This window comes from Nomascus leucogenys, chromosome 22a (assembly GCF_006542625.1).
Source record: "Nomascus leucogenys isolate Asia chromosome 22a, Asia_NLE_v1, whole genome shotgun sequence".
Classification (NCBI taxonomy): domain Eukaryota; kingdom Metazoa; phylum Chordata; class Mammalia; order Primates; family Hylobatidae; genus Nomascus; species Nomascus leucogenys.
This window is the reverse complement of record NC_044402.1, coordinates 40,771,932-40,788,246: the sequence shown is the minus strand read 5'-3', so window position 1 is coordinate 40,788,246 and position 16,315 is coordinate 40,771,932. Positions and strand designations below refer to the sequence as shown.

Below are 16,315 nucleotides of genomic sequence, written 5' to 3'. Positions count from 1 at the left end.
AGGAAGAGAAAATGGGACTTGGTTCTTTAAGTGTCAAACAAGTATCCTGCCAGGGTTGAGGGCAATGGCATAAGGCTTCCATCTCTTGGTGGTGAGAGACCACCACATCCATGGACTGTGGAAGGAGAATATTTTCTAAAAGACGGAGATCCCTCTGGGCTAAAATGAAAGATGCTCATGACCCCCAGCTAGGGCAGGGCTATAGTGAGTACAGCAAACATAAGGCAAGGTATCCTCAGAATCTGGTGACATGGCAAATTCTAGAACTTAAGGCTTAGAGCCAGGGTGACGGGAGGGCTCTGTAATGCAGTTCCTTCTCAGGTGGAAATCCAGATATGTGCCCTAAGTGACCCATTCCTGCCCCATTTTTGTTTGGGCTCTGAAAAGTGGATTCCTAGCTCAGTGGCTGTCTGCCATGTATCTTTTGCCTTCAGTAACAGAATTATGTTTGATATTGGAAAGGAGTTTGTTGAATTGTTGCTTTTATAATTCACTCTCAGTGTCAAATGGGGTCATTCAATTTCCTCCCGCACATTTGCAATAAGCAGCATAAAATTCAAGCAGAACAACTAGAAGACACAGAGAAAGATGGCTGAGCTGATAATGAGGCCTGTTTATTATAGGAAAAGAGACAACATAGGAATCTGTTAAGTCCCATGAGGGTGAAATCTCCATCAAAAAATATGTAGCTTTCCCCAAAAAAAAGTCACTAGGAGTTTTTGTTATGGTCCCAATCACAGTGTGAACAGAGGTGACAAAATCATCTTTGGAAAAGGGACACGACTTCATATTCTCCCCAGTAAGTGCTGTTGATGTGATTTTCTGGTATTGACTCCCACTGAGTTCAAACTGTTGTGAGTATTGAGTAGGAAAGTTTCTAAGACGTGTGGGTGGCCTGTAGGTCCTGGGCTCTTCTCTTGCAGAGGCCCAGCCCTCAGCCTTTCCACAGCTGAGCCAAATACCAAATTCTCCCCTCCAGGCCTGGAAAAGTTGCTACCAGTCCTCTGCTACCCAAATATAAATTATCTTTTTCATTGTTTATTAAGAAGAGTAAAAGAATCGTGACACTTTGTCCAGACTGATTTTCCAGTCTTTCCCCCAGGCTTGTCCCTGGTAACCTTTGTTTGGACACATTGTTAAGCCCAGTGTGATTTTTGGCTCCAACTAAATTGATTTTGGAAATGACTCCAGCATACCTATGACCCTTCTCCTTCCACCCTCCATAAAAGATATATTTTTCTTTATTTGGCCTCTGCTGAGATTCCTGGCTTTGATGCCCCAGGATCTCTCATTTCCCTTGTTCCAGGGATAAGTGAGAGATGACTTTTTAAAGAGCTACTTTCATGTTAGAGACAACAAAGAGAGTATGCCAGCAAGAGCAACATCTTGCATTGAGCCTTCTCACTCTATGCCATTTTCCAAATCTTTTTCTTTATTTAGGATAAGTGACCACTCCTTTTTATTTCTAGTACAGCAAAGAGTACATCATGATGTCAGAAACAGGGATTTCCTTTAGAATATTTTTCACAGGCTAACAATAAGCTAGAAGTCTGCAAGCAATTCAGAAATGCATCCCTGAGCTACAACTCCATGTATGGAAGCTCATCAGCAGGGTAGACAGGCAAAGCAGAAACATTTTAATTATACCATACTTTGTAGAGATTGGGGGAGAAGTGGGCAAATACGTGCTAAGGAAAAACAAAAACTATGGTTAAGTGGGGAGATTTCTAGATGATTCTAACAGAGAAGAGGACCAACAAGAGGAAACTTCCGGAAAAACCACCAAGGCCAGGCATTCAGGGTTTTTGTTAGGGAGGAAATCACTGTGGGAATTCAGGAAACACACCTCTTGTCTTTGGAAAGGGCACAAGACTTTCTGTGATTGCAAGTAAGTGTTTCTAGCCATCCTTGATTTTCATCAGCAATGGCTTCTTCCCTTGAGTTATTTTTCAGTGTACCTAGAATGCTTTTGCCCCCAGGAAAGGTTTGGAAGGAGCTGGGCCATAAGCATTGCGCAGGAAAATTACAGGTTATTCTGTTATAATTTGAAAGCCACCTGGACAGTCATGAACGCACACAGAACTGGGCCCTGCATTGCACCCTGGCCTAGTTGCCTCCAGCTTGTTCTGACCGTAATCCTGGCCCAGTTTCTTCCTCTGATCCCAGGAGACCAAAGCCCTGGGCAGAGAACCAGACTACTTAGCCTGGGGGAAGCACAGAAAGGCTTGTCTGAGATCCATAAGCTTTTTTTTTTTTTTTGAGACAGAGTCTTGCTCTGTCGCCCAGGCTGGAGTGCAGTGGTGCAATCTCGGCTCACTGCAAGCTCTGCCTCCTAGATTTATGCCATTCTCCTGCCTCAGCCTCCCTAGTAGCTGGGACTGCAGGTGCTCACCACCACGTCTGGCTAATTTTTTGTATTTTTTTTTTAGTAGAGACAGGGTTTCACCGTGTTGGCCAGGATGGTCTCAATCTCCCGACCTCATGATCCACCCGCCCCGGCTTCCCAAAGTGCTGGGATTACAGGTGTGAGCCACCACGCCCAGCCCCAAAAGCCATTTTTAAATACACTGCAGGTTTCTATTTAATGTTGTTATTCATTTTGATTTGCCCAAGTAATACATTAAAATTTCTCATTGTAAACCATTCAAATTACAGATGAAGTCCGGGCGCAGTGGCTTACACCTGTAATCCCAGCACTTTGGAAGGCTGAGGTGGGCAAATCCCCTCAGGTCAGGAGTTTGAGATCAGCCTGGCCAACATGATGAAATCCCATCTCTACTAAAAATACAAAAAGTAGTCAGTGGTGGTGGCAGGCACCTATAATCCCAGCTACTCAGGAGGCTGAGGCAGGAGAATCACTTGAACCCGGGAGGTTGACGTTGCCATGAGCTGAGATCATGCCACTGCCCTCCAGCCTGGGCGACAGAGTGAGACTCCATCTTAAAAAAAAAAAATTACAGATAAAGCCAGCATTCACCTTGGCCACTTCCTTCAGTTTCAGTTTCCTCCTCCCCAAAAGTGACCACTGAGACCAGCTTGGTGTGTTGTGATGAGTTTCTCTGTGGAATATGTTTATGTGAAATCTCATCTTCAACCAGGGAAGCTTGAGAGGGAAAGGGCTCAGACTGCAGTTTGCAGGATTTCAATTAGATATAAGGAACAGTTGATTAGATGTAAGGGCTTTTAGCAAAGGAAAGCTTTATAAAAACTAGGAGCTGTTAATAACTAGACAGGTCTTCTGTCAGACAACATATTGTGAGGGCAGGAGGATGGATTCGATGACCTCTGAAAGTCCAGCCAGGACTCTGGAGGACTCTGAGGAATGGTCTGTTCCATAGCCCACTCTGTAATGCCCTTCTCTCTTGCCTATTGTCTGGTTGTTGTTACGGTCTGAGCTTTTGTCAGAGCTGCTCCTATGCTGTGAGTGGTCTGATTTTCTCAGCATCTCTGGGGTTTTTGCAAAGAAAGGAAACTCTGTGCATACTCTGGGGCTGGGAGTTACCAACTCACTTTCGGGAAGGGGACCAAACTCTCGGTCATACCAAGTAAGTTCTTCTTTCTGGCTAATTATTCTTCCCAAGAAGCCTGTCTTCTTCCATCATGCAGAAGCTGTCAAAACACAGGTGGTGGTTTCTTTGCTTGGTTTGTGTTGGGTGGTTAGTGATATCAGTTGGAAAACAAGGTTATTAATGCACATATTCCCTGGGGCATTGTATTTGGACATTTAATATCCACGTAGTCTCTCCCTGTGAAAATATGTGAACCTCCACGGAAAGAAAGGTCCAAGCAAAGTGGCAGGGAAAGGGCAGGAATTGGATGAAAATAGCCAAAGAGCCTGCAGGAATACAAACAAGGCAGGATCCCAGAAGACAGAGCAGTAGCCACTTTGAGTGAATTTCCCAGGAGGTGCTCCTGCCAAGGCCCATTCCTTCAAGGAAAATTAAGGCAAATAGAATTGAGATGGGGAGTTGCTACTTATTAGTATTCCTCCCACGTTCTAACCTAATTATAAGGAGGTTGCTTTGGCCATGGGCAGTCATCTCCAGTTTTGTTTTCCTGCTTTCCTCCCCAACCTCCACCTGTCTTCCTAGAGGCCTGAGTCAAGGTTATTGCAATAGCACTAAACACTGTGTAACACCAATGCAGGCAAATTAACCTTTGGGGATGGGACTACGCTCATTGTGAAGCCAAGTAAGTTGTGTTCTTCTTTGCCTAGGCCTTCAGGGGCAATCAATCAAATCATTAGTTTGAAAAAGACTTTAATCCTGTGCATCTGGTTGGGCTCTTTATTAATGTTCTTTCCCCAGGCCAAAGAGAGTTGGTTCTCTTCCCTGCTTTAAAATGAGATGTGAGTGCATGTATGCATGCATGTATGCACACACGCATGCCCACATGCAGACTCTTGCTCTAGCTCATGGTAAGGGCTTCTCAGGAGCATATACAACATTTTGAAAGAAATAGAGAAACAAACAATAATGAGCCAATGGAGCTGTCAGGAAGGTTCTCCACCACCCCTGACCAGGCTCCCCAGCAGGATCTCTGGCCATATAGGATGTGCTCACACTATATCGGAAGGTCCAGGATGGGAAATAGCTCTCTGTAATTAATTCCAAAATTTGGCAACCCTTATTGCCAGAAAGTACTTCTCATATCTAAGTTTGATCTCCCTGCTGTGATTTAAATATCTACTTGAAAAGAACCACTAGAACTCTGTACATCTGGATTGAGAATCAAGTAACTGCCATAGAATATGAGGCTCAGCACTGAGCCCACCTCTGCAGCACCTCTGACGTGTCGTGGGTCCCCTCTGGACATTTTGAGCTCAAGTAATAATGGATTAAGCAGGATAGCACGAGCTTTGGAAACAGAAAAACCTGAATTCAAGTCCTTGCTCCACTACTTACCTAGCTGTGTGACCTTGAACAAGTTACTTAATCGCTCTGAGCCTCAGTTTCCCCATCCACAAAATGAAGATAAAAATATTCCTACCTCGTTGAGTCATTGTAAAGATGAAATAATACAGCTAAGGTATTTAGCATAGTGCTCAGAACATAGAAAAAGCTCATTAAACCCTCACTATTAATAATAATGATAAACATCATCTCTAACCCTCTGCAGAGCCTTCGTTTCGCCCCTCGGGCTCTTCTGTCAAGGCTCTGTTATGCATCAGCAGCAGAGCTGGAATTGGGGGGAGGGTGGAGAATGTCAGCCTGTTCTATGAAATTCTTCACCTGGGATTTGAAAGTGGAAATAGAAAGAATCCTGACTAATTTAAATACAAAATCATCCAAGTGTCAGAGGCAGGGAAGAGGTTTCTGCAGAGAGCTGCATGGCTGGGACCCTCAAGGCTCCACACACACGCTTGGAGCAGGGATGCGGTTCACAGGATGGCAGGGCAAGGGTTGCAGAACTGAAACCTCATACTTCCCCATCACCAAAATGACCCCAGCATGATTTCCTTTAAGGTGTCCCGAGCCCCTTCCCAAAAGACAGGCTCCCCATATGGAGGGGCAATGACAGAGGGAAGATGGAAACTTTATGGGAAGGGCGATCTATCCCAAGGTTGTCCTTCTACTCTTCGGGGTAGTGAAGCTCATGAGAAATATGGCTCCTGAAAATAGCCACCAAATGAAACTCTCCAACCTGGAGGTAGAGGATCAGTAAAGTCTGCAGAGGCAAAATGAGGCAGTTTATTTCAAAGAAAAGAGGTTGAGGGCAAGGTGGGAGTTAAGTCACACATCTAAATCTGGGAAAGGAAGCATTAAACAGAAGATGGAGGGGCTTGGCTGTCCACCTCCACCAGGATTCAGACCACAGGACATGGCTAATACTGCAAGAAGGGAGTTAGGTTAGTGGTAAAACCTTTCTAATAGGTTTTTGAACAGTGAAAAGGAGCTGTCAGGAGTAGTTGCCAGGGCACTTTCTCTAGAGGGTTTTTGAAAGGAGATAGACACCCTGCTATCAGGGGTGATTGGAGTGCAGCCCTGCCTCGAGGCAGGAGGAGAAATGAGAGAAACTCTTTAAGCCTCTTTCCAGCCCCCGGAGCCTCTCTCCATGAAAAAGACGCAGGCTCATTAATGCAGAGCTGCATCCTTCAGGACACAGGGGGTTGCTGGGTTAAGTTTTGGAACCTTTGCCGGCTTAATGGTTCCCAAACTCCCTTTGTTCTCAAGACTTGACTTGACAAATGGGCTGGCTTTTTCACTTTAAAGCCAAAAACACAGGTTCTGAGTGCTGTGTTGTTTGTGGCGTTGAGATGCCCAGGCTGGAGGGAGGAAGCTCTAGGGGGTTTTTGCTGAGCCCAGAAACACTGTGGGAATAACTATGGTCAGAAATTTGTCTTCGGTCCTGGAACCAGATTGTCCGTGCTGCCCTGTAAGTACAGTTAAGTGGAGATAGAAAATGAGTCCAGTGCTTAATGTGGGGAGAAGCTGCAGGGGCTTGAGGCCAGGAGTCCACTGTGACCTCAGGAGTGGTGATGGAGAAGAAGGTTAAAAAAGGAGTGAGAAACAGAACCATAAGGACAATACAGAGAGGAGGGGTTCACTTTTTCAGGAAGGAAAATCACAAGGCCGTGTGATTAACACTGGAGGAAATGCACTCCATTGGAGTGTCCCTTCTCGAGAGGGCTTTGTATCGGGGAAAGCTGAGCTGGTAGGTTTTTGATGCTGAGATAATCACTGTGCAGAAGGACAAGGCTTCTCCTTTATCTTTGGGAAGGGGACAAGACTGCTTGTCAAGCCAAGTAAGTGACATATAATTTATATGTGCTGAATATGATTATCTCCAAGAGGAAAACTTGCCCTCTTTTCCACTGGTGCCTCCTTGGGTCAGAAGGACATTAAAGGTGTTGAGCAGACCAAGGCCCAGTACCTCGTCACCTTCTTCATCCTTGAAAGAGCTTTAAGAGGTGTGGAGGGGAAGAAACCCACCAGGACCCCACCAATAAGCCCAGCCTTAGGACCTATCTACTCTGTCAGACTTGAATAAGAACCATCTGATAACAAGGTCTTCATCAGAAGGGGACTCCAGCATAGTCATCCCCATTTGATAGATTTTGAAACACGGTGGCTCATGCCTGTAATCCCAGCACTTTGGGAGGCTGAGGCAGGTGGATCACCTGAAGGTCAGGAGTTCGAGACCTGCCTGGCCAACATGGTGAAAGCCCGTCTCTACTAAAAATACAAAAAATTAGCTGGGCATGGTGGCAGGCACCTGTAATCCCAGCTACTCAGGAGGCTAAGGCAGGAGAATCGCTTGAACCCGGGAGGCGGAGGTTGCAGTGAGCCAAGATCATGCCATTGCACTCCAGCCTGGGCAACAAAAGCAAAACTTCATCTTTAAAAAAACAAACAGACAAACAAAGTCAGGCAAGTAGAGACCAGTGATTAACACTCTTCCAATAGGAACAGAACCCAAGCATCCTGAAGTAGTTTTTCCAGTGGCTCGTGAATTCAAAACATCAAGTTATTTAAATGACAGGGCAACCGTTGTGATCAGCTGTCATTTGAGTAGTGCTGAGGACTCGGTCTGACCTTGGGTAAACTCCTAGCCTGGTGGGTTTCTATCCCTGCGGCATCTAAAGCGGACGCCCAGGCTTCACTGACCCCAGCAGTCTGGCTTTCTGCCCCTGCTGCCCAGGCGGTGCAGCTCTTGGCACACACCATCCTTAGTGTCTTGAAAGAAGAGAAATTAAAAGAGAAAGGGGGAAAAGCTTGTATCTCATATCATGCAGTTGCCTCATTCTGTAGCAAGATTGTTTCCCCATGAGAAGTTTGTCTTCATTTAGCAGCTGTCTTCTCTGGGGAAGCCATTTTGTAGAGGTGTTTGTCACAGTGTGACAACTGATGGCAAGGAAAAATTGCAATTTGGAGCAGGGACCCAGGTTGTGGTCACCCCAGGTAAGCCCCATTCCCTGGAGCCTCACCTGCCCTTAGTATTTGGCATGCCCTGCATGCCAAATATTTCTAGCCGAGACTATGAGAAACACATCTGAAAGGAAGCCATTTCCCTGAACAGCAGTACCCAAAACCATTAAGCAAAAATGAGAGATCAGACTGGTGTTAAATAGAAACGTTTTTGGATAAATAGTAATTCTCATTATTCTCTATCGGTCTCCTGTGTGAATACCCTTATTTCCCTTATAAGGAAAACAGTTACAATAAGCAGTATAGCCATGATTCATGCTGTGGTGTGGGAGCAATCTGCTGTGGATTTGGGGGTGGAGGATTAGAAATGTGTTCAGGCAGATTGGATGTGTTTTTGACAGGATATGTAACACAGTGTGAATTATAACCAGGAAGGAAAGCTTATCTTCGGACAGGGAACCGAGTTATCTGTGAAGCCCAGTAAGTATAAAATTGTATCCCTGGATTAAGCAATGTCTGTGGATTAAGGGCTGATTTAGACCCAATTATACACTATATGAAGAATGTTTAGAGAGGGGGATGAGCATCAAATAGGAAGCCAATCGTCATCCTGGCTAGGATCTAGCATCTCAGTGCAAAATGGGCTATGTAAGTGTGTCTCTGGGAATTGCTCCTGAATATATGTGTTGGGACTAAAATGTATGACTGGCTACTTGGTGTATTGGCTGGGATCATATCCCTGGATTTATGCAGTAATTGGTGACAAGATTTCTAATTCCTTAACAAACCTTCTAAGGCACTATTCTATTTGGCTAAGATTATGTCAATTTATAGAAGGAAAGAACCTTGTAAATAATGATCATTAACCAAAAGTAATGTGATTAGTCTCTCTCAAAGTCTGAAAAACCACTTTTTAAAAAAAGTTTATTCATGACTACTGAGGGACACTTCCTGTTTCTGAGACTTTCGGCCAAAAATTCATACAGCGTAGCAGAGAGAGCCTTGACAACCTTCCTTCTTGACTTTCTCCGTGGATGAGAAAACTCAGGCTCAGGGAAGAGACTGATCCCGGCCCCACAGCCAGTCTATGGCTGAGCTAGAACTAGATTTTAGGTCTCTAATTTGCCAAACCTGTCAGTTGGCTCAAACTTGAAGTTTGAGGAGTCCGCAAGATCCATCTGACAAACATTTTCATGTACTTGCGCTCTGCCAGGCTCGGTGCTGAAACCAGGGATCCAACAGGAAGCAAACTCAGTGTGATATTGCCCTCATGCAACTTACATTCGGGAGGTGGATTCCATGTTTCTTCCCAGATACGACAATGCATACCCTGATTTCTCTCGGGCGTGACTCTCTTATACTATCATCACTTCCTTAGGAAATACTAAAACTAATTTTTGCTGCAGTTTTAAAGTCCTTGAGCAGATAACTAACGCAGATACCACTTTAGTCAGGAGAAGGGAAATGCCCAAAAGTGAAGTAGAAAACTAGGAATTTCTCTGATAATTGATTATTATAAAGTTATTTTATCAATGTGAAACGAGTGGCCAAATTAACTGGACAGTGCCAGCTCTGTACCTACCTCACTTTGATTCTATAGACTCAGTCTCAGGAGGATTCAAGAATTCGGACAGTTCTCTGATGACATAACCCAGCGATGCCCACGACAGAGGAGGCACATTCTCTATTCTGGACTTTGTGAGTCTCCTTAGATGAAAAGATTTAAGTGCTGTTTTGACACCTAAAATCGGAGCGTATTTGCTCTATACATATATCGAAAATACACAGTTGATGTTTAGAACTTTGTAGTGGAAAGTGGAAAGCAAAGGTGCCCTAAAAGAAAATGGGATTGCAAAGATGAAGGAGGGTTAGTTTAGGATTTATAGAAAGTCAGTTTGGCTACTCCAGACCAAACCTAGATTGACAGTGATGCAGGCCTAATTCATAAAGGAACCACTGCCAACTCTTTGTTCAGTGCTCTGCCAACCCGGCCTGTTTGATCTGGTTTTTGTTGTTGAACAAATCGTAGTGTTTCTTCTGGTTCTGCGTGGCAACTGACCTTTGGATCCGGGACGCAATTGACTGTTTTACCTGGTAGGCTGCCACAATTAAATACTATTTGCACTGATTTACTAATTTACAAATGTATTCTGTACATGTAACTTAATGGGCCTGAGGTTGAAAATGGGGAGAGACAGCAACAATGCATACTAGAAAGGGTAATGCGAGCAGAGAATTATTTATCAGAGACCAAGAAGAGAAAGAGAAGGCTTTTTGCTAAGGCTTTTAGTAATAGGAGTTGATGAAAATGAATAGAAAAAAATTTCATTTTAACTTAGAAGAATTGCTGAATAATGGGAACAGATTCCATAAGGGGAATCTCTGTTTCTGAAAATATGTACACTAGGACCAGACTATATGCTACAAAAACTCTCTCACACCAAGTCTAGTTGGTCACTTACATTTCTAGCCTATTCTAGTAGCTATTTCTAAATAAGTCTTTAAACATAGAGGTGCCTATATTTAAGATATTTAAATGAGGCTCTATTTCTATAGCTCTCTGGTGCCCTTCCAGCAAAGCATTGCTGTAACACATTGCTTATCATTTCTACAAGTGAGAACAAGTAAGCCCCTTGCCCTCCAAAACTGCATGAGTATTATAATTACTTGGCTTAGACTGAAGTCACTTCTATGTTATTTCTCATAACTGTGTTCATTTGTTGAGATCTGTTTAACTCCAAACTGTGTGGGCGTCTAACTGTTGGCACTAAGGTTTCTTTTCTCTTGAAATTGTCAGCAAAATATTTTACCCATAAATAATGTTTCATCTAGACTTGCAAATGACAACCAACACTGCAGCCTCTTTTTTTTTCTTTATCTTTGTTTCTTTTTTTCTGAAGAGAATATGCAAGCAGGAAGCAAAAAAAAAAAAAAAAAAAAAAAAACCAAAATGTACAGTTTGACTGTGGGGTCTGGGAGGAGAGTGTCAACGTGGATGCTAAAATATACGTGGTTGTATAATGTAGGTACTGTGACACAGAGGCTATAGTGATCTTATTACGTCATACATACAGAGCACCATTGGTCAGCTGGCGTTGCTCAGGGTGTCCTTAAGAAAAGCTCAGGTCTAGTTGTCAAGTGCAACCCAGATTCAGATACAGAGTCTCAGAGAGAAGCTTCCAGATCACCCTGGAGCTAAATGCAGAATATGAATTTTCTCCTTAGTTAAGTCTACCTGAGGGGAATTTTCATTTATGATTAGGAAAAGAGAAAGGCAAAGAACATTTACTTGCAGTGTCCATGTTTCAAATATTATGTGCATTGAGCACAGAGGACACAAGAATGAACCCAAGCAGAAAACTAAAGAAAAGAAATCAATAAAACCACTGAAGAAAACCAGTTGCCCTTATCTTGCCTGTCTCTGATAATGAATGTGCCTTCCCTGCTCATTGCTCACTTTGGTTCTCAAATTTTCCAGGGAATTAGCAAAGAACTGGTAGGGTTGGGTTCGTCTTGGTCTAATTTGGTTAGTCATCTCTGGATAACAAGTCTCCTTTTTAGGAAGTGCCAGGGGATTTTTTGTAATGCTAGTAAACATGGTGAACAACTTCAACAAATTTTACTTTGGATCTGGGACCAAACTCAATGTAAAACCAAGTAAGTTATAGTTGCCTAGAAGAAAAAGTTACCAACACATGATGCTAAATTCTTCTTTTCAGTCTGTATTTCAGTTCTTTTATTTTGCATTTTGGGTCCCCACCCCTAATATTTTATTAGTCCTTATTCATATGTCACTTGAACAGATATGTAGTAAACAAATCTCATGATCGAGTAGACATGCTAAAACTGCCAATGTTCTCAAGGTGCTATTCTATATAAGGAAAATGCCCCAATTTTAACTGTTGCTACTTAACAAAAGAGCATTTGGATATAATTTAAAGCACCCCTGAATGTCCAGGATTTCAGAGAGGAGACATGACAAATTAAAATTGTATGTATTATTTAAAGATGAAAAGAATTAGATCCCCTTGATAATACTCTAATAACTAACATTTCTTCAACATTCGCAATGTGCAAAGCACCTTTCATACCTTGACTCATTTGACCCTCCTAACAACCCTCTGGGATAGATATTACCTATCTCCGCTTCCACAGATGAGGAAACAGTGTGAAAGTTAAAACTAAAGCAAGAGGTTGAAATAGTTACCCAAGGGCTCACAGCAGATGAGGGGCAGGGCTAGATTAAGAGCCAGGCCTGCCTGTCCCCCAGCCCACTCTCTTAACCACGGTCTTGGTGAGGTTTGTGTAGGGCGACCTCGCACTGTGGCTCTAACAACTACAAGCTCAGCTTTGGAGATGGAACCACAGTAACTGTAAGAGCAAGTAAGTAAGAAAGAAAAGTCCAGAATAATTTTAAGCAAAATGGTGGGTAGGTTTTTAAGCAATTTCACCTAGGAAGTTCAATCATCAAGAACTAAATTCTAAGAGCTTTCCCAGTTTGTGTTAGAACCATAATTTTTCTACTTCACATGTCTCCCTCACCTTCTCTGTCACCTCAGAACAGCTCCTCCTAAGGCACGCCTTCACAATGGTACATTTGTTGGTGGCACAGTCTTTGTGGTCAGATAAAAACTGAGCTAATTATCTGAAATTATCTCAGGTCTCTAAGTGAGGGAGTTAACTCCTTTCAAATATTTGAAGAACTACTATGCAGACCAGGTAAGGGGTGAGTGTGGAGGCCAAATCAAAACCAGCAGGTGAAAGATGTGCCCCAACCTCCTCTCAAACATTGTTGAATAAGTGGAACTGCCCTGCAGTAGAAAGGCTGCTTTGTGAAGTAAGGAACTTTTCTTCCTTAGATATCTTCATGCCAGACCCCTAAGGTTAACCATGAGATGTTGCAGAAGGCACTTCTATGCCATTTTAGCTATTAGACTGAATCATCTCTGGGCTCCCTTTCAACTCTAAATGCTAAGATCCCATGACTCAAGCCTGGAGGATTAATAGGTGAGCTCAGACTTGTTTCTTCTATTTTTACTAGTTTGCTAGCCAAAGAAATAGTTCATCAAATTATTCATAAGCTAAAGCCTGCTTGGGATTTTTATACCTGGAAGATGGTGGGGTATGATTTCCCAGTGCAGTAAATGAGAAAATAATAGGAGATATCAAGGAGGAAAAAAAGAAAGAAGAGATAAAGGGAATGTCTTAAGGGAGGCTCAGAGGTTGAATGAAGGAAATGAGGTGATTTTGCAGAGGACAGATGTGGCTATCAAAGATTTTACAATTTCAGCTTTGGAAAGGGATCCAAACATAATGTCACTCCTAGTAAGTGAGCAGCCTTTTGTACTGGAAAATAGGGCCAGGGGAGCAAAGTTCCTTCCAATTTAAACACACTCAAAAGGATGTGTAATTGCTTTCTGATGGGAGGGAACTCTGAAGGTAGAAAGACTATTGTTACCACAGATCACTTGTCCCTGGAGATATAGCATCTAAGGACTGACTGTCCAGCTTAGACTGCTGTCTGCACAAGAAGAAGACTTACAGATGCTTAAAGAGGATGGAGGCAAATTTTCAACCCTATACTCCAAAGCTGAGGGGAGAGGGGATGGGGAACATTAGGGCTGGGTTCATGTAAAGGGGACCAGCATTGTGCCGACAGAGGCTCAACCCTGGGGAGGCTATACTTTGGAAGAGGAACTCAGTTGACTGTCTGGCCTGGTGAGTGAGTCGCTTTCTATTCCAGGGAAATATTACTGTGGAGAAATTAAAAGGGGAGATGAATTAACTCCTTTAGTCTTGAAACTAAAGAGATATGAGTATTTCCCCTCCTGGAGGACCCCAGTCCCTAGTTAGACTAGGACGAGGAAGCATAGGGAGGCAAAGGCAATGGAAAGTCCCTTTTAGGAACCCAGGAATCGGAGAGAACTTGATGGTCTCCACCAAAGGCAAAGAAGGGAGGTCCCACTAAAACATGTGAGCATCCCAAAACACCTGCTCTGGTCCACCCACAACATTTGGGGAAGGACATGGCCCTCCACCCAGAATGGGCAAGCAAACTAGACCAGCTTTCTAAGGTGTGTTTTTCTTGGGTCCTGTGACTCTTGGCCATCTCCCTGTCAGAGACTCCATCTGTTGCTGCACTCTTTCTTGTTGAGAATGGCCTCTCCGTGGTTCTCTGTAAAAACTTTCCCCAAGAAGCCTGTTTCCCTGCTTCCTCAGCACTTAGCCTCACCAATGGATGGGCTCTAGAGTAGCTGGAGGGAGTCTGGGTCTGAAACTTTCACTGAGAAAGTAAAGTTGATCCGCAGTATCCAGTGGATATGGCAGCTGTGAGGACCTAGGACTGAAGTACTCGTCCTCTCTTTGGGGCCTTTCCTGGGCACTCGATTAAATACAGAAACCCTGTTAGCAAGTGCATGCATGTATATGAGTGTGTTCATTCAGCATTTCCATTCTGAATGTATGAATAGCCTTACCCTGAAGATTACCTGGAGCTTACAGGGCTTTCTGTTTTCAGAGAAAATTGCCTTTGTGAGACAAAAATGGCCAAGTGGGCCCCTGAATGAGGTTATGGTTGAGAGCTATTAATATTATCCTTATTCACAGAGCAAGATCCGAATTCCCAAAGCAGAGTAGAGAATAACTATGTGAAGGGCTTAGATCCAAATATGTGCCCGCTTGCAAGCATTCCAGCTCTATGAAGAGGATAGAGTGCTAGGAGATAGGATGGCCCTGCACATTGCAAACCCTCCACTTTTCCAAGACCATAGAAAATGTCCTTTGTTGAGCACCAACTGAGTGTTATTTTCTTGGTCCCTGTGGTTTTTGCTGGGCCTCAAATCATTGTGTGATCAATGCTGCAAGCAACAAGCTAACTTTTGGAGGAGGAACCAGGGTGCTAGTTAAACCGAGTGAGTACTGGGGCTTGACCCACAATTGAGCCTTGCCATCAACTTGAAATTCAATGTGCCGTATTGGCCCAAATTAATGTCTCAAACTTGTCTTTAAAATGTTTCATGTTGCTTTTATGCATAAGCATGCACTTATGTACAAATTCAGCATGGATAAAGGATATTGTTATCTTGATGTTTTCTAGAGTCTATTTTCTTAAGAGAAGGCACATAGTAAAAGGTACTTTTCTTATTTCTTCACATTTCTTATCTGATTTTCCCAAGAGGCAGAGAAAGTTGGACGCGGCGTTTCTCTCTATTCAGAGTAGTTGATTTGAACATGGTCACAATAGCAGAGCAAGAACTTACAATTTCTAAGGTTCAAAATATTGCTGTCTGTACCAGGCTGCAGCCTCTATGACCATTATTCTGATTTATTTCCTCTGGCCCTCATTTTTCCCAATTAATGTAACTGAAATATTGGTAACCCTTATCTTCTGGTTCACAGAAAGTATGCAAGGATTAAAAAGTCGCTGCTCTGAAAAGGAATTGAGCTGGAGGGTTTTCTTTTGGAGCGGGGGTATTGTTTTGTTGATGGTATTGTCTCTTTCACTGAGGGAGGGAGTAAGAAAGGAGGCATACTTGAAAGGCAAGGTAATATGATCAATACATGAACGTGTGCAAAATAAATCATTAAGGCATTCAACTAGAAGCCAAAGAACAGTGTGGACCCCGGCTCAGCCACTCACTCACTAGGCAGCCATGAGAAGATCACCAAGCTTTCCCACCCTCAGTTAATCTAAAATGTGGAGATTATTATTCTAGCCTTGACTACTTCAAAGGATTCTATGAAATTCAGATGAGATAATATATGTGAAATCTCTTTGAGAAGGATGGGTGGTCAAATGATTCATGATTTTTAGTAGTTAGATTTTACGCAAAATTTCATTTGAGGGTAAACTTAAAGGTGAACAAGTTTAATGGACTTTGGCCATGGCAGAGAAAGGGCTGGGTTTGGATATAAGGTGGACCTCTCTAATTATGAGAAAAAAAAGAACATGAGAATTGGTGAGCAAGACCTTCTCTGGAGATCTTCAGAAACCTGAGGTCACTCAGGAGAGAAATGTGTGAGGTTGAGAGCTTATAGTAAATGGTTTCTGAAGTTTCCCACCATTCCAAAGAGTGTGTGAGCTTAAAATTTTCATGAGTTTAGCTAAATATGTGCTTAGTGTTAGGTTTCAACCAAGCAAAAGAACCCTGGGAGAAGTACTGTGCTTGGAAATAAAGCATCCTTTGGTTTTTGTGATACAAGAGATCACTGTGAGTTTTCAGATAGCCAGAAGCTGCTCTTTGCAAGGGGGACCATGTTAAAGGTGGATCTTAGTAAGTATTATTACTAATGAATTCTGAATTTGATTAGTTATTGAGACAAGTAATAAGCTTTTTTGGAAATCTAAGTGGACTGCCAAATGTTCTTGATTTATCCATATTTCATGGGGAGCAGAGCATTCTCCATGCCTTCTCCATCCTCACTTCTGCCAGGTAGCAGTTTGCATT

General features: G+C 43.1%; 3 gene segments (V, D, J or C); all 3 read left to right on the top strand.

The window, feature by feature from the left end:
* The window catches only part of LOC115832515, a 335,749-nt gene extending 331,555 nt beyond the window's left edge, over window positions 1–4,194 (top strand). The window contains 2 exon segments of the V gene segment in view: window positions 1,838–1,888; window positions 4,092–4,194. Of these exon segments, the coding sequence occupies window positions 1,838–1,888; window positions 4,092–4,155 (115 nt within the window).
* The window catches only part of LOC101179412, a 494,982-nt gene extending 486,634 nt beyond the window's left edge, over window positions 1–8,348 (top strand). Inside the window, 1 exon segment of the V gene segment in view lies at window positions 8,284–8,348. Within this exon segment, the coding sequence occupies window positions 8,284–8,288 (5 nt within the window).
* The window catches only part of LOC101176513, a 651,183-nt gene that overhangs the window by 611,482 nt on the left and 23,386 nt on the right, over window positions 1–16,315 (top strand).